Raw genomic sequence first — 21987 nt, forward strand, 5'->3', positions numbered from 1 at the left:
TCATACCTATCACGTCTGGTAAGCTTTTCTTCATGCCTAAATTAATCTCCCTTTCCAAAGGTGAAGCCTATTACTACTTGCACTGCCCACAATAGACATGAAGAATATTTTTTCTGTTCCTCTCTGCAGTTACCTTCTATCATGCCTTTCCTATTTTAGGCTGGATTTAACTTATATTACTTGTAGGTTTCATTACATATTATATTTAAATCATCATCTCAGATGATTTTTTTGTTATAGTCCCCTTTCTTTCTTCTAGACAATCCAGATACTTTGGGGAGTCTAGTTCCAAAATCAAATTTAATGTTGCAGGGTAATGTATCTTAAAGCCAGCTACAGCAGAAAGATTATTTACATATTTACAGGGTATGTTCTCTTTTTTTTAATGCACTAGTCTGGTCTCTTCCTTTCCTACATGGCATAGAAGACTCCTCTTCAACTTCATATGCATGAAAGCCCCCAGATGTTTTATTTCTTGTAGGCAGTTATTCTAGAGTCTGGACTTGTGCCGTTGACTGCTTCTGCCTGAGTGAAGTATTTTTCACTTCTCTTTGGGGAAATTAATTCTGTTTTTGCAGATCGTGTATCCAATATGTTCTGGTCATTTTGAATTTTAGTTCTGTGAGCAAAAATGCTTACTGTTAGCTTCAGCTTGGCAATACCTTTGTATTTCATAACTTCACGTTTATTAAAACTATGCCAAAATTGCTTACTAAGGAAAATACTGATTCAGCCAACAGTAGATTCCAAGGAATCACAGATATGTATATTCTTGTTTATTAGGGAACCATTTTCATCTCTCTCACTATATTGCTTAGCAGGGAACCATTTTCATCTCTCTGGAAATACCTGGCCAGCTGGTTTTGCTCATTAAGAGTAACTTAATTTAGACTACTTTAAGTCAGCTTATGTGAATTTAAGAGATCATTAGGTATCAGAAGCTTCACTAAAGCTTGCTTTTTTCTATTAAACAAGTAAAATCTTGTTTTGCCCCTTTGTGTCCCATAGGAATTTGCTTTAAAAAAATTGTTTCACTCTTACTCATCATCCCTTCTACTGACACTTGTAGTTTTTAGTTTGCTGACATATTCCAGTGTTTTTTCTAGCAATGAGTATTAGTCTGACTGATACATACAGTTTTTCAGCTTTTTCTACTTTCCATTTTTCAAGGATAGATAGGTGGCTTGTTTGTTTTTTTTCCACAGACTTCTAGAATCCCATTCATCATCCTTGAGGTTTTGAAGAACCTCTGAAATTTCTTCAGCAAATTCTCTGTACTCCCTGAATTTCATAATTTTGGAATGATTTAAAGCCAACTAACTAATGAGTGTGTTCCCTAACCTGCTTCCTTTCTTCTATCTTAAATGCATTGATGTTTGTTTTATTTACATTATCTGCCTGATTACATCTAACTCTATTAGTGAGGACTGAAGCAGTAAATGCATTAAACAGTAAAGTTTTCTTAGTGCCATGACTTGATGGCTTTTCCCTGTTGAGTAATGGACCAGCTTTCCTTTGTCTTCCCCTTGCAGTTAATGATCTTACTGATCTTTTTCTTTGTTTACCTTGCTTGTTTCTTGCTAGTTTTTTCACATTTTGTGCCCTCACTTTTCTCGGTGTGTGTGTCCATCTGTCTTCTTTTGTAAGGTCTATGTCTTCTTGCTTTCTGTTCTGTGCAACAAATTATTATCAGTCTACCCAGAGAGATTGATGAATAGTCTGCATTTCACTATATTACTTTCCCAAAATATATTTTATTTATTGGAGATTGTAATTGTCTCTGATTTTATTTTTCAGGCAGTGTTTCTTAGATGTGTGTAAGAATTATCTTGATCTATTTAGTCTTTGTGGTTTGTCAGTGGTGCAGTAGCTTCCACCTTTCTTTCCTCATTGTTATAGAAGATAATAGAAGGAGCAATCAGTAACAGGAAAAAGGATAGTCACATATAGCAAGTCATACATTTTATATATTTTTGGAATATGTAAACAAAGATGTAATATTAATGATGTTACAGACAAATTTCCTGTCTTGATTTAGTCATAAGTGTAGATAGAATATTTATGTTTCTTGATGTGTAAAACATGCTGATCAAGTAATAAACAATCGTTACAGCCTCCTTCTATACAAGTATATTATCCTAACATTGCAAAAGAATGGGATGGTTTAGTGGTGGGCACTGCAGTTCTGGGTTAATGCTTCTACTTGCTGGTCTAAGAGCTGTCTTCTAACAGACACAATTACAGGGCTTCCCCAGATCTTCACAGATAGTCAGCATCTCAAAATTTTGGGGATGCTGGAATTTGAGTCTTCATGATTCTCAGTACTATTCAGTGATGCAAACTACCCTACAGTATTGTGGGAAATACTATTTTACTTCTATTTCCATATCTTCAGCTCTCAGTCCTAAATAACATAACATAAATTTCAATCTATTATCTCAGAACACAGTGTCCCACTATAGCTTAACAGTATTAAAGTACTATGATACAGATTCTGTACAATACCCTATCAAATGAGCATGTATGATGATATTACCCATTAGTTTTATATGGAGTCTGCCAGTATTTCTGTTACTGAAACATACACGACTCAGAAGTAGACCTTTCCTTGGAAATTGAACCATTTTTGCATGATGCAGAAGCTGGGCAAGTTTTTTTTACAAAATGCTATGCTGTTAGCACCTATCCAAAAATCTAGTAGATCTGGTCTTAGATTGGATAGCTTTAATAGCATAAGCAGTCTAACCTGTTCACTCAATTAAATACACCATTTCAAAGCACTATTTAATTGCTCACTATTGCTGTAACTATGACTGACAAGTGATTTGTACATTGTATTATTTATTATCACACAGTAAGAAAACTAGAATTTTTTGTTCAGATTTTAGCACTTGACACTCAGTGAAAGCAAATCTTCTAAGTCTGCAAATCATCTTTAAAAGATTAGATCAAGAAACTAAGTCTAAAAGAAGCAATTAAACACCAAACAGGTAGTTAAGCATCAACCTCAATGGGCTCCTACATTAAGATCTGACACACAAATTGCAGTGTGATGTGTGACAGACTGATGAAGCATAATATTCTGTATCAACCTGTAAACTGACAGACATTCTTGATACAAGTGAGTGAATAGGCTTTGTGTGTCCAGCTAACAGCTGTCTTTCATGTTATACCGAGAAGAAGTCAAATTTTATTGAACAGTAATGATCTTAGATGACTCATTGACAAACTTATCTTTGATAGCAAATACCAGAAGCTGGAGAGAACTTCACTGTCTACCTTCAGAACTGTAATCTGAAAACATGCCATTTAGCTGGTACCTAACTCTACAGGTCCTGCAGTTTCTGAATTCCCAAAGGTGCTCAAAAAGTGTACTTCCATAAATATGTAGGAGCACTTCAATTTCTAATGTTTCAGTTTTTAAATTAACTGTGGTGGTGGCATGCAAAAATTAGAGGTCCCCATGCCAAAATCTCTTGGATCCTGGTTCTCACAGAGTGTGCTAGATTGATCTCAGCACAAAATACTGTAATAGCCCTGGCTTTTCTTGGAGGCTTCCAAGGAACTGATAGTCTTATTTTGTCTACTAATAACACTGAACAGAGTATAAAAAATCCAGTTGCACTTGCTTTCTACCTGAAGGAATTAGATACGTTTATTTAATAATTTTAATGCATTCAGCATGAAAATATAAGCTGCAACTCAAGTAGCTTTGAAAACTTTTCACACTCTCTTCTCCAAAGTAGATTTCTTTCCTGCTTTCTAAATAATAGAACAAAACTGTTCTCACTGTTAAGCCAAATAATTGATTTCCTTCAGATAAGTGTACTTAACACATTATTTGAAAATGCAGTCTGGTTCTTTTTGGTCAGCATTTGATCCAGGATCTCTCAGACTAGCTCAGGTTTTTCCTTCCTGGAAAGAAGTAATCACTGAGTTCCAGAAACGCACAACATGAATGAATTTCCTGTATGTTTCACAGTCAAGGATCAGACGTAGTACAGCACAACAAAAAAGATCAAGGGCCAGTAACATCAATAAACAATGACTTCTTATCACTATGACCAGTATGAGATTCTAAGCTCAGTCTCCCTTCTGGCCTTTGATATCACACATCAGAAACTGATTATGTCATATAGGTGATCCCACACAACATTGTTTTTCTCGGAGGAACTTAGAAACTGTTACTGGGTAATTTCTCTTCTGGTGTGAAAACTATTATGTGTGGATCATTAGCAGAACTAGGCTATTTATTCTGTCCCATGCTGTACTGGAAGCCACTTTGGGACACAGATGGATGCCACAACCTTGTGCCACTTACACATCAGCAATATATTATGTTCTGTGTTATTTTCAAATGATGCTCTAAAGTACCTCTCAGAATTTTTTTAGGACTTTAGCTTTTAAATAATAAATAATCTTCCTAAGGTGAGATAGGTGTGCATATCAGGAAAGGATATACTCTGAAGAATAGGGTGAGCAGTTTTCAACATCTTCCATTGAAGGGAGAAGTTTCTGCTGGCCCAAGTGCTGGCAAAACTCAGACTTCTCTTCAGATCCTAGCTAAGTGAGAAAGACCAGAGAACATCAGTGTACAAAAAGGTTTTTATTCACCTCCAGCCTGCTTGGATGCTGCTTAGAAATCTCTCTGTAGAGCTGGCTCAACTTTGTGTACAAGCATTCTTAAAGTGTTACTATTTAATAATCACTGGATTCCTACTTTCACGTCTTGCTCTCCTAGTTGTTTTGATTGTAGACCTTCTTAGGAAAATTAACTTTATTTTCTGGAAATTGGAAATGCTGCATACCTGGATTTTATCTGAAATTCAGGAAATTAGCTAGTCTTGCAGCCAGACCCAGAAAAAAACCCAAATCTGGGATCTTAATGTCTATGGAGATCCAGGTATTTAGAATGCTTTATTTTAGGTGGATTTTTGGAAATAAACATTTAGTTCAGAGAGTTGTTTCAAGTGAGACTTCAGTGGAAATAGTAGTTTGCTAGTAAAAGTATCTTAAAGTCAGCAAAGTATTTCACTGCAGTATTGCTTTTCTATGGGAACTATTCTATGGGAGTATATCTATTTCTATGGAATAAATTTTAAAAAATCATGTCAGTATGGTAGATTATTCTTTAGGAAAAAATGTATTGAAATAGCAGTGTGTTGCATCCCTGTAAGATACTGTAAGAATGGAAAATGGGTGTTATTAAATTCTTAAATGTATGGTAACAGACCTGTATATCAAGCAACACATATTTATTGACATTAAAATCGAATATATTACTGGTAGATATAAAGGTATTCAACACATAAAGGTTCCCAAAGAGTAAAGAACTCTGTAAAATATTGTTCCCTTTTTTATCTCCTCTCCCCTCCCTCAGTGTTTTAATTAATAGAAATTATCTTTGTGGCAATTGAAGGCCTATGAACTAGGCAAACTCAGTACTAAATCCCCCTAGAACTGAACCGAATTGAATTCGCGGACTCCTAAGAGTGGGATTAGTCTTCTCTAATTTTAGTCACTATAAAGCAGCTAAAAGAGTGTCTATTCAACTGCCTCATTTAGGCTCAGGCTGGTTCATAAAGGAAGGGAATTCCAGAGTTCAACTTACCCCATCCTAAGGTGGATGGTTGCCATAATCAGAATGAATTGTGTCAGTGGGAACTATGGCTTGTGCAGTTAAAGCATGTTTTTAATTAATTAGTAACCTTATATTTGCCTCAGGGCTAAAATATGAGGAGGTGCCTGTCTGATTATCCACTGGTTATCCAAATGGATGGGGTAGGTGAAGTGTTTGACTTCTGTATGACTATAGTAAGATGAAATTAATTCTGCGGTAAATTTTGAAAAAATAATGTTTGGGCATTAATTGTCTCATTATTTTGATACTACAAATTACAATATTATTGTTCATATAAAAATATTATTCACTTTATTTTTCCCCCATCCTAGTACACTGTTTAGAGAGCATATATTAACTAAGCCATACAGCAGTACTTGTTTCCTTATTTATTATTGAAAATTATTGATTTGTTGAGATTGTAACAAGAAGTTATAAATGATGCATAAACTGTATTAACAGATAAAAGACAGAATAAAGCCAGAACTTTGCAATTTTAAAGTTCTGTTATTATTTATTGTGGATTTAGAAAAGCTAAAACCAGTAAAGCCCAAGAAGCAGGGAACATTCTCCTTGAAACAGAAAAAATATTTTATATTGATTTTTTTTGCCCTTTTTTCATTACTCCTCTGAATCTTTTTTTTGTATGTGCTATCTATAAAGACATATGACTGTAATATGAGTGTTCACAGACCTGTGTCTGCTCAGTGGAATGGTTTATGGTATGGTGTGTTTTTCCACAAAAAAATATGTATGGGTGTCATCTTTTCTCATGTAGATGGACGTTTCCTAAGCCCCATATTTTCAGTTGATCCACAATGACTCTTACAATGCTACTTCTTTTTTTCATGCTTCCCAAATGACCCATGATTATGGCTCATGTACAGAAAGCCAATTAATTTATGCACCTAGAATCTAACATACAGCAAAATGTCAGGTGAAAAAAAAATTTGCAAAATCCTCATGATAGGAATAAGTCAGAGAATCTAAGAAATAGGTGTTCAAAAAATGTTCTTATACTCCGCTTCACATAGGTAATGCTCGTTGAAGCTTCTGAAGCACGCTTCTGAAGTGCACATGTCCTCTGGGTTTGAGCCTCCTACCATGTGATTAGTTGCATCTTTATTTTAGGGTAGCATTAAGATATATTAAAGTATATCGATTTGCATTATCTGCCAGCTAGAAGAGGATGCCTTCCTTGCTGTTTGCTTTGAGTCAAATGACCAGTTTCTGAGGGCAATTTCTTGCCTCCAAGAAGGAGAGTCCTCCATCAACAGTCATGCTGGTTTGAGGAGTCTTCTTGAACCCCTGAGAGCAAGAGTCTCAAGAAAGAGCAGGATGATCCTGTGTCTCTGCTGTAAATGTCATCTCTCTAAGACCCACTGATAAAGAGAGGAAGGAAATTACTTCTCAGAACATTCCTGTAATATTAAATATGTACAAACTCCCCATACGAACTTCTGGTCACAGAAGAGAATACTGGGGCACTTACAAGAGTCTCAAGTGACTGAGTACTTCTCTGCTGTTCACCTTCCTCTTGTTTTCACAGTTTATTATTTGCTGATTTGGAAGTATAATCATTCCCGCGTGCACGGGATTTGAGAAGGGAGTTTTTTACTGCTCTTTTAGACAGATGATTTTCATGGTTATGGAGAAAGGTTTTACATCTTTTGTATATCCTGTGTTCAGAGTAACAGTCTGTGTTCAAGAGCTGGGATTATCACTTATCCCTCAGGATTAAAGTGGGACTAATTTCCATGGCTTTCTTTTAAAAGAAACATACTATTGGAACTGAAACAAAAATTTTCTCTCCTTGGATGGTCACAGCAGATTGGTGCTCTTGGTTTTCCTACTCCCATCCCATTCTTCATAGACTCCAGTGTGGAAAAGAGCTGTGGTTTTGTCACTACTAAGTAGCCAACTGAGAAAATAGTTTAACATTTGATCTTCTTGTCAAACTGGATTTGACAAGGAATTGAAAGGCATTTGGTAAATTGAATGGAGAATAGTGGTGCTACTTCCAGTCTTCAACAGACAGTACACGATTTGTATTGCTTTTCTCTCCTGTACCTCTTTTATCTGTTTAATCTCTATTAGTAGAGGGTGAGGGAGCCCTGTGAGGAGTTCTGAAACTATATACAATATTCAGAAGTTAAATGAAAGGTACACAAGAGCAAGAAAATACTACAACATGGCCCTCAACATTACAGGAGAAAGTTTGCCCAGCACTGAACGTTTGCTGTATCAGCATTGCTAACTGCACAGGTCTCTGGAAATATCAGACTGCTGGCCAAGTAATACAGTGTGGCTCATGTCCACACCACTTAGGACTTCTTTCTAGAGCAGGATGGAACTTTCTTTTCATGTACTGCTTGGCTGTGTGTGCACTCTTGATTTTGCATGATATTTTTTAAATGCATTTTTTTAGTCTGCAATAATAGGAGGGCTGAACTGCACCTACCAAAATAAACCCAAGGTACTTTGCTGTATGCCATGGGATGTCAGAAGGATGAAGGAAATGGGAAGCTTTAAGGAGCAATATTGAAAGAGTGTGGAGAGTGCTGAAGCTTACAGTTTCAGCTATACTGTTTTTTCAGAGTGGTCCCTGTAGTAAGCCTGTCTACAGAACCATACAAGCATTCTTGGAAAGAACTAGTAGGAGTGATCTGAAACAAATCTGGGAGTAAGCTATTAATTGTATGTCTAGTGGTAAATATGCATAAATAAAAGGAGATGCATACAAATTTGTGTCATGTGACTACTAAATCAACATTAAACTAAGTGACATCAAAATGAAATGGAACATGGCATCCAATTTGTAGAGGCGTATTTTTCATTGTTTGTACAGGTTGTATTTTTTTTTTAAGAGTTCATTACTTTTAGCAGAAATTTATTCTATGATATAGATTGCATTCATGCAGTGGAAGTTAGATGAATACATAATAAAAAACATTTTATCTACTTGCAAGAAAATAGTCTCTGCGCAAGTAAACCTCTGGAGCAAACAGAATTTGATCTAATTTTCTACAGCTGGAATTCAAATACAGCTCTTCCAAGACAACAATGTGGAAGTTATAAGTAAATTTTTAACTGAGATAACCAAGATGTACATGTGAAATAGCAAAACTAATGATGATTGGTATAATAGAGTGGATTGATGAACTTGTCACCATCAGCTCCCTCAATATAAAATGGAGAGAGGCACTTTTTTGGCATGATTCATGCCCACATAAATATTTTTGCATGATTCATTTTCCCATAAACATCTGAAATGTGTCAGATGAATCATACCTTAAACATCCCATAAGTTTCTACTGTTGAGAAAAAGAGAATATGGCATTTAGCTGAGGTGGTAGCTGAGATGAATCACTACCCTGTATACTTATGTGACAGGTGTGATAAACAGATGTGATCTTTATCTGCTGTCTTGAGGATTTTGAGTTTGGCATTGTCATTATTTAGTGAATATAAACTACTTTCAACAGTATTGACATGTATGCCTTCAAAGATACATATGAACTGGAAAATATAAAATTGAAAGCTCTATAATGAACCTCTTACTTTGTATTACAGATATGAAGTGTGTTTTAATAGATGATATCACAATTTTATCACTCTAGGGGCATAAATCAGATTCTGATGCAGATCCATTGAAAAAAGGAGGAAAGGGCAAAATTTTCCCACATGCCCTATCAGGATCCCCTAGAAACAGTTACCTTTGTTCAAGCCCATCTATCACCCATGTTGATCAGTCTATTATCAGGTAAAGGACCCCTGTGTACAGCTAGGGAGCAGCACTTGTAAGATGTAAGCATGTTCACGTTCTGAAGTGCCCTAGTACTTGTCTTTGGAGTTCTAGATATAGCAAAAGACTGAAAAGGGTAAATGTTTTATTTTTTGTTAAACAGAAAAGGAGGAAAGTAGACCATTTTAAACTTCTTAGCCTAATTTCAATTATTGAGAATAAAAAATTGAGTTATTTAGAAGCTAAAAACAAGAACATACCAAGCAATAACAATGTTACAAGTTTCCCCGTAGGGAAATGGATCCAGAATGCGGATTTGTGAAAAGCACAGGTGTTAAATCAACTGGCTTTCCTAAGTCTCTTTATGATCTTCAACGTGGCATTCTCAAAAGTAATTTGGGAGTGATCTTGATTAAATTACCACTAAACAGATGCTAAAGATTTTGTAAATGTTCATTTGATTGGTTAGCAAGTGTTCACAGTCAGACTAGAAAAAGGCACTTCAGATGTGGTTCTTAGGCAGGTACAGACACGATTTTCATCCCTCTGTTGAATGGTGAAGTAATCAGTGTGCTCTCAGTGAGGGAAGGCAGCAAGAGCTCTTTCATAGGGTGGAAAATAGAGCTAGAATTCAAAATGGGGTGTATGTGAATTCTGCACTGAGGCAGGAATAAGATTGAGTTGAAGACTGAAGAAGGACTGGCTCAGCAGTTGTTCTGTTGAAATAATGTATAAAGCTTAGTGTTTCCCACCGTAAACATGACTTAGAGAAACCATGCAATTCTGAAGTAGTTTAGCAAAACATTTTTATAGCAGCTAGTCAGGCAGAGCTGAATTTGGAACTCCTAAGCATCCAGCATGTCCACTTAAACACATAGTTTGGGCAATTTAGACTTCCTTTTTGCTAGTATTTAGAATTAAGTTCAACTACATAGGGGCAGAATGTGCCCCCCCTTATGACTGAAATAAGATTATTCCTTTTAATAAAAAGAAGAGGAAAGATTTTTAACATTTTTCAGGAGTAAGATTCATCTCCCAGTTTCTCTGATCTAATCACCCTCCTTTCTCTGTATAAATAGAGGAGAAAAGCAGTATGATTCATCTCATTTCCATGTGGACATCTAAACTAGGTCAGATGAATCATGCCATCATCCTCTCTACTGGTAGCTGAGATATGGACAAATCTGCTTTGGAGATGTATTTGGTCTTTAGAGATGTCTACTGTCATTTGCAGAGAATCTAATCTGAAATAACTAAGAGGAGGAAGAAAATAATTAGTTCTCATTGGTAAAAGCAAATGAGAGTATGGTGAAATACTGGAATGATTTTCTTGTAGGTTGTGGCTTCTTTGTTAATGTGCGTATCTTAAGGATAGTTTAGATTAAGATGTTAAAATATAAGGTCATAAATCAAGTTGAACCTGCTCTGGGTTTAATGGATGGATTAGAACACATCTTAAGTGCCTTCTAGCCTTGTGTTTCTACATGGTTTCATTCTTTAGTGATAGATCTTCCAGTCCTATGTAATCTAGGATACATAACTGTAAAGGGAGTGGGCAGGTAATGATCCACTAATAATAATGCCAGAAATGCATAACCTTTGTCACACTGCACAATGGGGCAAATCACATGATGGGGTAGGAATTACTGTGGGCTTGTAGTTTGGAAGACATGTATTTCCATCAGCTGATATCTCCAGGTCCTTCCTGGAAAGCATTCCATGCCTTGAGAACGTGTGAGGCAGCAGTGCTTGCAGGACAGGGCTTAGCAGAACATCTGCTAACAGTGTTGGGGTGAAAGCAGGTAAAGCTAGACTGTGAAAGTAGATAATGCACTGACTATACTCATAATCTTTCTGAAATGAAACTAGCATCATTTAAAAAGGCAAATTATCTTTTGTGTATTTGAAAGGAACTTGGTGAAGTCTAAAGAGCGTTAAGATACAAAATTTAAGAGAATAATTTAATTATATTCAGCCCATACTCAACCCACATTTATGCAATTACACAGTAGGAAATTGATATGCATTTAAATCTAACATCAATTTTTCTCTGGTCCATTGAGTGAGCTCTGACTGTATATTAATAGTCATAAAAAGGCATTATGCAAAACAAAACCAGAAAATAATAGGTGGGATAATAATCTCATTAAAAATGTATAAGTGTATTAGTATTTAAAAACAGGATATAAAAATTTTCAGAGTAGTCTGCTTCTTGAAAATGTGTGTAGACTATTGGAAGAAATCCAGACTAAATGAAGAAATCTTGGGTTTGACTTCTTCCCTGTTGCCGTGAGGTCAGAGAGCTGGACTGAGAAATCAGATGGGAGATCCTTTGTTCTGCACCTCAGCAGAGGGAATGCTTGGAGATTCATGGCCTGCAGGGGACAGAAGGGGTCTCAGTGGAACCTAAACAGTTCCTCTGTTCTTTCATTCTGTGTGCCAAAGCTACTAGCAACTCTGGACCATTTAACATGTATTATTTTATCCTTATTTTCTAAAGAATGAGTCATTAGTTGATGTAGAAATTAATTGTATAAAATCAGGATTCATACTGGATAAGGAAGGATGAATTGAAGTAGAGTGAACTGTTCCAGTCCGTACCAATGCTTGATTTTAAGATGTTATCATCAAAAGCAGCTGCACAGAATATATCATACATTTGTCGTTCTAGAAGCAATTACTCTTTCCTGGGATTTCCCTAGAGTACAAGTATCTTCTGAATTTCACTTAACTTAGATCAACTGTATGTGCTTTCCTAGCTGGTTTAGAGAACTGGAGTTTTACATTTTTCACAGGGGCTATTCTATTTTCTGCTTCTACTTGTGAATGAGAACATTTGGCTGCCTGGTTATCCACTTCATTTGAGCCTTGTCAAGTGAGAAATGCTGCATTTACTTACCTGTCTGAAACTTGGAAGTGCATACTTCATTCTTTTTTATATCATGTGCCAAAATAGGTAATGACATACATGGCATAGACCAAAATGCCTTTTGTATCACCTGTGTTAAGCAGAATTTTGCACATATCACTAATCATGAACAGTGCTAAGGTCACTAATCACCAATATACCAGAGCTATACATAGAGACATACAGTTTTTCTTCTTGATATCCAGTATTTACAAAGGAATACAGAACTAACTTCAGTGCAGTATAGATGCAGTCATAAAATTCATTGTTCTTGCATCTTCCATGAAAAACATGGATGTTTGTTTAAGAAATGAAGCCTTAAGGATCTTTTTTTCATATTTTTTTTTCTCTTCAGTAAATTTGAAGTTAAGCAAAGTGAATTGAAAGATAATAAATCCATCTAATCCCTTACCATGCTCTCTTGAGGATCTTTGAAACCTATTACATATAGTCATATGTCAAGTAAACAGTCTCCTATAATTCCTTTGACTTACTGGTCTGATAATTTTTGGTGTTGAATTCCTCTGACTGTCAGATGCAGGAATTCACTGAATCTCAATCAACACTTAGAAAAAAACTGTGAGATTAAATAATCAGTGATACAAAATGAATATATTTACTTGTTTGATGTGCAAGAAATGTTGATCCATAGTGTTGCATGTGCTAGAACCTGATTGACATTTCACTTTAATTTGTATACCCCCCCAGCTTACTGAAGATGAGTAATAATTGTTACCATAAAACTGGGAAAATTGAAAAAATAAATAGAAAGTCAGGTTTTAAACTTTTAAACAGAAAGACAAAAGCTTCATCTCATGTCAGTTATCATCGTAGCTTTATGGAAATCTTCATGAGGTTGTTCTTTCTTTTCAAGTGCAATTTCTCTGTGATTCCCAAATAATTAATTCCTATAAAAGTAACATGTATAGACATAATGCTCCAGCAGCTCCCTGGAACCAACCATATATTTCATTCTAAGAAAAGCAGATTACAGGTGTGAAGAGGAAAAAAAGATTTGCATAAATACATAAGAAGTTTGTAATTTATCTACCATTAAGACCACTTGATAGAAGCTTGATCATCTAAGCTCTTTATTTGTATAAATTGCAGTACTGAATTATGTTTAAGGACACTTCCCTTTATGCCAGTTCCCTACAAAAATCTTAGGGCTTCAGTGCCACATCCCTTTATAGTAAAAGTGAGAGGAACAAGCACTTCCAGTGAGCACTTCATCTCAGTTTAAGGTTGTCAGAAAGATGAATCATGCCTTAGGAGTGCTTCTTAACTCACATCTATATAGTTTGAAAATTATGTGAAATGAATTTATCTTTCTAATCTGTTAATTTTCTTGCCCTCCTATCTCAACATCATCCTGGTATAAATTCTGAACAATATGTTTTCATGCATCTGAGATGACTTGCTGTCCTTATTTATTATGGCAAATGTGTAAAAATGGTTATCTTAAATCGGTATCAATTTAATGTCCTTTTGCAAACCATGCACGGCAGTTTATGTCAAAATATTTTCAAACAATTTTGTTATAAGATACCAGTTTTAAAGCTCTGATTCCCTGGAATGCCCTGCTTGCAACTCTGATCATATTTTGTTCCACAGCAGTAAGCGATCTATTCAGAATTTGGAAATATTTCCTCTGGGAAAGTATTGCCTTGAGTGCAATGCAAAATCCGAGGGAACGCAAGCAGAATTCAAGAGGAAAAGAAAATGGTTTGGTCGAGCTCTGTTAATTGCTAGTTATTTCTCTCCTGACACCATAGAAAACAATCTGCTCATGTTGCTTCCAAAATGACAAGATGAATGGTTCCATAGTCATCACTATTAAAAGGATAACACCAGACTGAAAAGTAAAGGAAAGAACAGTTTTGAGAGAAAAGTGGAATCATTGCTTATAACTAGATAAAATGATAACCTTGCATTATTCATTCATTCTTTCATTCATATGACAGACATTCAGTATTAAAATATGATCTGTCGAGGTAGGATTAAATACTTTACATTCCACTTAGGAGTATGTTAAATAACAAATTCAAAGGCTAGATATTTTAAAATCCACAGCAGCAAGTTTCACTGAAAAGTTCAAAAATAATCTTCTGAATCAATTGTGATGATTTCCATTAAGTCATAAAAAATTAATGTAACTCCAAAGAACTGGATAAAAAATAAATTTATTCCAACATTTTATTGAAAAACCAAACAACAACAAAAACCAAAACAAAAAACGAAACCAGCAAAACCCCCCAAAACCAAAAACAAACAAAAACCCCAACAAAAACAAGCAAACAGACAAAAAACCTGCCAAAAACCCCCAAGCAAATGACAAGATTTGGATCATCACGTCAAATCACTGGAACTTGACCTTTTCCATTGTAGGGCTGTTTCTCAAGTGCATACCTGAGAAGATGGAGAAGGAAAGGAAAACACACCTAAATTTGCTGATTTAGAAAGCAAATTCTACATAGCAAAATAGCTTGTGTCAGGTTTAGTCAGGAAAAATTAACACTGCGTGATGATACTGAGTTGATTATTAAACAAGAATGAGAAGTACACTTACCAATTCAGACTAGTGAAAAGATGAAGCACGGAAATGAGTGAAATTCATCTTACCTGGCTTTGGACATTTCTCTACATTCTATGTATTGCTTGACTTGGGAATGAGTTTCTTATGAGTTCTCACAATTTCTTTGGGGGAAAAAAAGAAGAACACACCTTACATATGGATTTGAGACAATTTGCTATTTCATTTCAAAGTGCAACAGTTCTTTTTAGTGTAAATAATGCTTATAGCCTGAATTATGTATGATTATGTATGATTGCTAATTCCTATTAATATTCCAACTAAAGCTGTCCTATGCCAACTTCCTTGTGTCCTGATGCTAAGAAAAAATCCCTAACACAAGCCCCAACTAAAGAGAATACAGTATGACTAAACCAAACTCCAAATCACAGGATATGTAGGAAACTCCTTGAGTATATCAATAATATGCCACTGAACACAGAGCAACTTAGGCAATGGTCAACCAATTCTAATTCAAGTTTGTTGAATGTTTGTGTTTTTTTCAAAGACAGCTAAATTAAATTCAAGACCAGACAAGACCTGGCAAACTCTAAAGTCTGTTACGAGTACTTTGAGCTATAAAAGCCCGAGGTGCATCGCTGCCCTTTGGCAACACAAAGCTGGTTATGCTGCAGGTTTCATCTGTTATACCTGTTTTCTTACTGACTTCATTGGTGAGTCTGCAGTCTGAGAAATGGATTAGTTTGAAATTTGTATTAATGAGGAGCAGTTTCAGTGAGTCCCAAATCTGTTTGACTATCACCCTATTGATCTCTCTCCCATATAACCTTCACAGGTAATGCCCTAATGAGTTCATTCTTTATAATTCATTTATATGTCTTGAAGACTTGATCATTCCAGCTCATTTTTCTGATATTCTAAATGATTCAGGGATTTTGCATTGTATCTGTCACTTGCTAAATAGGAATAACTACCCTGAATTTTCCACCTACCCATAGTTCTCTGTTTGATGCATTTTAAAAAAAGATAGAATGAATGTAATGCTGTCTGGATTAATTTCTTCTCCACTATTTTTTTTCATAACTTTTGAATGCCTTTTGCTTACCTGGCTGTAACTTGTACCTGAGACATTTGTTGTGACTCTGGAAGGACAATGCATGCAAGGTACATTTGATTGTACTATAAATCTTTAGAAGAGGGAGCATGATGCTTCTGGTTTGTTTGTGCTACCCATAAACAGAAGAAAAACCTACAAGATCACCAAACATCGATGGCAGCTGGCAATACTTTCCCATAGAATTTTTCAAATCATAATAAATTTATAACACGTGTAGGTTTTCCAGGTTTGCTTGGATTTAGTTATTGATTCCTGTATATTATGGGCTGACCCTTCAGATAGTCCAGGCTCGTCAATTTTGGATCTCCTCTGGACTGTGAAAGGCAGTCTTGCTAAATACAATGTCATAAATCAAGGATGGATTTTAACCTGTCTGGTAATTATTTATTGAGTTCTATCTGTTACCCTAAATATGAATTAATTTATAATATGTAATTTAGGCTGGTGAATTATTACCAAATTGTAAGACTTCACAACTTGTTGGACCACTACTAATACTGGATTTTTAATTTATTAGACTATGTCTGCATTACATACCGTATGTTCTTCAAAAGGTAGTGCTCAGCATCTAGAACCATGCATTGTCTCATTTAGCAGACTTGTAGAACATCTGTGTAAAGAAAGGGTAAAATTTAAAAAGTGTAGTTGTTTTACAACAGCAAATAGAAATGTATTTCACATTAATTTTCTAAGGTATCTATAGTATAAAGACCCTTTGCCAAAACTATTACGGGTGAGAATTGCAGGGCTGATTTAAAATCTAATCCAAATTCTATTTCATTCAGTGCAATATTTCCATTAAATCTGATTAATGTGCAGGAATAAAAAGCTGGACTTGTTCTCTTTGTTCTAGTAAACAAGTCGTGTATTCGTCTGATTTTTATTTTAAACCCATTTATCCACTGGACTATTGATACCTTGGAACTTCTTTGTAATTTAGAACTCTACCCATGGCTCCAAGGAACTGAAAGGCTAAAGGCAGAGAGCAAACCCTTAAAAGCACTGACCTGATAGTTATTTTTACATCACTTTGTAATCACTTTGTTAAACACACTAGTATAAAAAAATAATGTATATATGTACTGATATGAAGTATCAGCTGAAAAAATGCTATACATAAACAAGTTCTCATCTATAAATTTCTTAGCCTCATGTTTTTTTCTTAGTAAAATCAGGAAGAGAAATACTACTGTTCTTAAAAAAAAAAGAATTGGTTAAAATATTGACAGCCCTGAAATTTGATTTAGGAATGTACAAACAATTGTTTTAATTGTCGCCAAAGAAAAACAAAATTGACGTCATCTGTGTAAAAACTAGACATTATTAATAGTAGGGTTGCATAAAGTATCAGTTAGTAGCAGTTAATATGATGATCTCATAAATTATGGAGATAAGAGACACTGACCCTGAAGATTAAAAATCATTTGATAACAATAGAAAGAGCTTGTCTAGCTCATCTTAGTTACACTTAAAATGTATTTTATATGTATTACATTTATACTGTTTGAAAACTCATCACTTCTTTTATGTTGCTGAGTAATTAATGCTGATTATGTTAGTCTCAGCCCATAGATTTAAAAATTAAACAAATTGCTAGTTTGCAGTATTGAACCAGTATAACTTGTCACTGAAGTTTCAAAAATGTGCTGTAAATGACATAGATTGCCATCGTAAGGTATTCACAGGAGCTATTCAATATTGAAAGTAAACATAGGTGTGATTTGCTCTCTGTTAGCAAATTTGCTAAGAGCAAAACAAATCTCTGAAATAGCCATGTTTATAAAGTAGAAAATGTGTCAGTAGAAAAAAAACTTAACACATTCTGTAAGAAATCATGAAATGACAATTAAAAGCATGATGCAGAATTGTAAACACAAGTGGCCAGTATCATCACATTCTATTTAGAAAGGCAGAAATAGTCAGTAAATTATGTAGTTGATTATTGTACTCATTCATCTGGGGGTTGCTGAGGCACCAGAAATATAGTTCAGTATTGAAGATTTGTTATTGTTTAGACCACATTGTAAAATCTATTGATTGTCCACATGCAGCATGATTTATTCTTTCAACTAATATTTGTGCACTTGGTAATAGGATACTGCAGCCATGGATTGTAACAGACATTTAGATGATCACAGATTTTATGGTTTCCATCTAGGAAAGTAATAATAAAAAAATTAATTTTCCTCACATTTTATTATTTTAAGCCATCTAAACCAAGAATCAATTTTACTTCATTTTTTTGGTCTTTGCTCTTCTAGGCTGCTCCAGGATTTTATATAAAGGGTTGTCAAGTCTGTGATAACTAGTTACCTAGCATTTAGTTCAGTGGTCTCAGCACAGCCATCTAGTATCATTTTAAATGCAGAATGTTTATAATAAAGAGCCTACAGATATGACACAAGACCTGCAGAACACAAATGACCTTTTAGACAGGCAAATAAAAATGGCATCTACCATTAAAAATGCTATCAAACACTCTTAGGTGACTAAATAAAATTTCTCTAGCAGGCCTGCTTGTTCTTTGCATTCCTTATTTCCCCCAGTAAAAATGAGATATATTACAGTTAGATATTTAATAATGTAGGGCTGTAATTTAATTTCCCATGTACTCCTGCCTTCATGGGAGCTGAGTTTCCAAACTGCCTGTACAGCTGGTGGAGATCTCATCCTTGATTCAGGTGCCTTAAAGTGGGCATCTTTATCAGTTTAATCTGCCCTGTTTGATTTGTTGTGCCTCATTGTCTGCTCCAGAAGGAAATGGGTCTCCCATAGCTCAGGGATGAGGTGTGAGGGCTGGTGGAGGTGTTGGGAGCTGCAGAGGTACTCAGCTGGCACTTCTGCGTTTTCACTCACAGGATAAACCCAAGAGGTCTCCATTGGTGGGAACCTAGCTTCATGAAGGGTACTGACTTTAGGAGTATGACTTTTGAAACAAATTAATCTCTTTGATTTTTGGCGTTATCTCTTTGACATTATGAATTTGGCATCTATGAATGATTGTAGTGAAATTCACTTAAGGGGAAGTTCACATATGTATGTGACATAGCAATAAAAAAAAAAACAACAAAAAAACAACACAAGTGAGATGCACTTTCTGACTCCTTACTGTGAGCTGTCAACACTTTTTTCTTACGTGTGTGAATGCTAGAAGAATAGAAAAGAGAACAGCAAATTCAATTTAAGAGTGGCATGAAATACGAAACTAAGACTTAGAGATAGCGGAGGAATGATTGTGATTTAGAAGCATGTATCTCTCTTTTATTGGAGAAAAGACAGACTAAATACGAAGTATATGTAATTTTTTCACAAGGCATGGAATTTCAAACTCTCTGCAGTCAGCAAGAATCCTTTCACTGACCTGGATGGAACAAACATTTTATCATAATATAAGGCTCTTATGCATAGGTATTTGTAAAATATGTGGTAGCCGGTCTTGTCTTTTTTACATTTATTCTGGTTTTTCTACTATACTTTTCAGTCAGTGACTGACCAGCAGACTTCAGATTGCTTCTGAAATCGCTTGACATGGTTTCACACTATTTGATTCTGCCTGTATTTAACATCACTGTTTAGACAGTATTAACTGTACTTCATGCTTTTCCTTACTTTATTTTTACTGTCTTATTTAAAAACAAATGGGAAAAAAATACATGAAAACTTGTAAAACTTGAATTAGATGTTACTGTGTTGTAGCCATTCAGTGTATAAAATGGGTTAATATTTGTAATATGTCTTCCTGTGTTTCTGTTCTCAACTCTAAGCCAAATTTCTTTTTGATCCATGTATTGCTTCATTGCCTTCCCTAAAGTGCAACCTTCTCAGGCAGATCTAGGGAATTCCTCAATGCAAACATTCTTTTTGTGTTTTGAAAGCTTATGTTTTTCCTTACCTGCAAATCATAGATCAAGTTAGAAGAGGATATTTTTCCAGTATACTTAAACTGCTTTATTAAATACTACTCAGTGTATTTGAGGATTACCACCTAAAGTGTGAAATGGAAGTTTGTCCATTCAGGCTTTATTCATTATCCAGTTTTTGAGGCTCAGCAAGGGATTATCCATCAGTTCCTGAGGAAAGCAGTTCTTGACCATACCAATTGCCAGACGAAACAACACTGCTTAAAATCATGTTCTTATGTGTGTTTGGAATATCTGCTTCCTCTGGAAGACACAAAATAAAAACTGATCTTTAAGAGTTATTAAGTTTTAATAGAATTGAACAGTTGTTTATATTGTTTAATGCTAATTTTGCCCATCCATTTAGGATGGTAAGAGGAATGGCATTCAGCTCTTATTGCAGATTGAGTCGTGAGATGAGAGCTCATGTGTTTATCTGCACAGACAGATACAATAGGACTTTTCTGTATTTTGTAACTTAATAACTCAGCTTACAATTATTTCCTGTTATATATTTTTGTTAGGTTGTGTTTAATGCAACCTGCAAAGAAAATATGGATTATTAATTGTGTTGTAACATTACAGGTAAGGTGCTTACCTATATAGAATTGACAGTTGTTGTAGTTTGTGCAAAGTTTGTCTCCTCAAAAATTCTAATGCAAAAATTATTTTTGATATATGTAAATTGTCCTAATATAATTGTTGTGTGTTCTTACTCTAATTTCTTTTTTTAAAAAACCTAAAAATAATGATTGATTTGTTGATTTATTGCAGAAACCTTTGAAATGCTCATCAGACTGGCTGAGAATTACACAAGCACACTTTTCTGCAATGCATATAGAAACATGGCTGCTGAGGCTGCTGTGCACGTGCAGGAGTTTTTCACAGATGTTGGGCTCTTCCTATTTGGCACAGACGCCAGCACAGAGGAGTTTGTGAATAGATTCTTTGACACCCTGTTTCCAGTAGTGTACAACCATGTGATTAACCCCGGTCCGACTGACATTTCCCTGGAGTACGCGGAGTGCCTCCGAGCGGCGAGAAGAGACATCAGGCCCTTCGGCAGCATTCCCAGAAAGGCCGTAGGGCAGATGGGACGATCCCTCTTACCCAGCCGGAGGTTCTTGCAGGCTGTGAACCTGGGGGTTGAAGTGATCAACACGACAGACCACCTGCCCTTCTCCAGAGAGTGCAGCAGGGCTTTGCTGAGGATGCAGTACTGCCCCCACTGCCAGGGGCTGACGCTGAGCAGGCCCTGCCTGGGCTACTGCCTCAACATCCTCCGGGGCTGCCTGGCCCACCTGGCAGAAGTTGATCTCCACTGGCAGGGCTACATCCAGGCCCTGGAGCAGCTCTCAGGAGCCCTGAGTGGAGCACACAGCATCGAGCACGTGCTGCTGAACTTCCATTCCCTCATTCACGACGCTCTGGTACAGGCTCGGATCAACGGGCCAGAGGTATATGAGCAGGTAAGACGCTGGTTTTATCCACACTCAGGGCAAACACGAAAGTAGGAAAGGTATCACTGATAGCTGTTACTTGTTTGGCCATTTCTATGGTGAGGTACACATTTGTATCTGAGTTCAGCTTTATTTTACTAAGCAGTTTCTGGGAGCACAAAAGATACTTTTCATGAACATAAGAAAGTTATTTGATTATTATCTTATGTGCACATTATGATAAATGTAAACAATCCTTATTTTAGATACCTCTGGCCTGCCTTAAAGAATCTATGACTTTGCATATATTATTTCCATAATCTTGGAAATTGGAATATTTCAGAGGAAGCAGCACAGTTCATTTGGAACATGAAATGAGTCCTATCTTAGAATTAAGAGAAAAAAAAATTGTGTGAGAGCTCTGTTAGCTCTGAATGTGTTAAGAATTTTAGGATACTGTTATGGAAAGTAGACAGTATTTAACTCCACTTTAGGGCAAAAAGCTAGTATATATGCTAATTTATGAGGGTAACTACCAAAATCCAAATATTTCATGTATTTTATTTAATCCACATTTTTTCTTGTATTATTACATGCAGACTTCACTGACAGTGGCATATTCTGTGTTAAGTACTGGATCGGATAGCTTGGTTTGGGGAGATGCCTTTAGTTTTCTAGTACACCCCAAAGAGGCTGTCTGGGTGTCCCTGTGCTGTGACATCAGCT

At 35.7% G+C, this 21987-nt stretch overlaps 1 protein-coding gene across 3 annotated transcripts in view; it reads left to right on the top strand.

Moving 5' to 3' along the window:
- GPC5 (glypican 5) overlaps positions 1-21987 on the top strand; it is a 597183-nt gene that overhangs the window by 70380 nt on the left and 504816 nt on the right. For all 3 annotated transcript variants that reach the window (XM_059466144.1, XM_059466146.1, XM_059466145.1), the window contains exon 3: positions 20597-21291. In XM_059466144.1, the coding sequence (XP_059322127.1) occupies positions 20597-21291 (695 nt within the window). The remainder of the gene's footprint in view (positions 1-20596; positions 21292-21987) is intronic.

Source organism: Ammospiza nelsoni, chromosome 2, assembly GCF_027579445.1.
Source record: "Ammospiza nelsoni isolate bAmmNel1 chromosome 2, bAmmNel1.pri, whole genome shotgun sequence".
Classification (NCBI taxonomy): Eukaryota; Metazoa; Chordata; class Aves; order Passeriformes; family Passerellidae; genus Ammospiza; species Ammospiza nelsoni.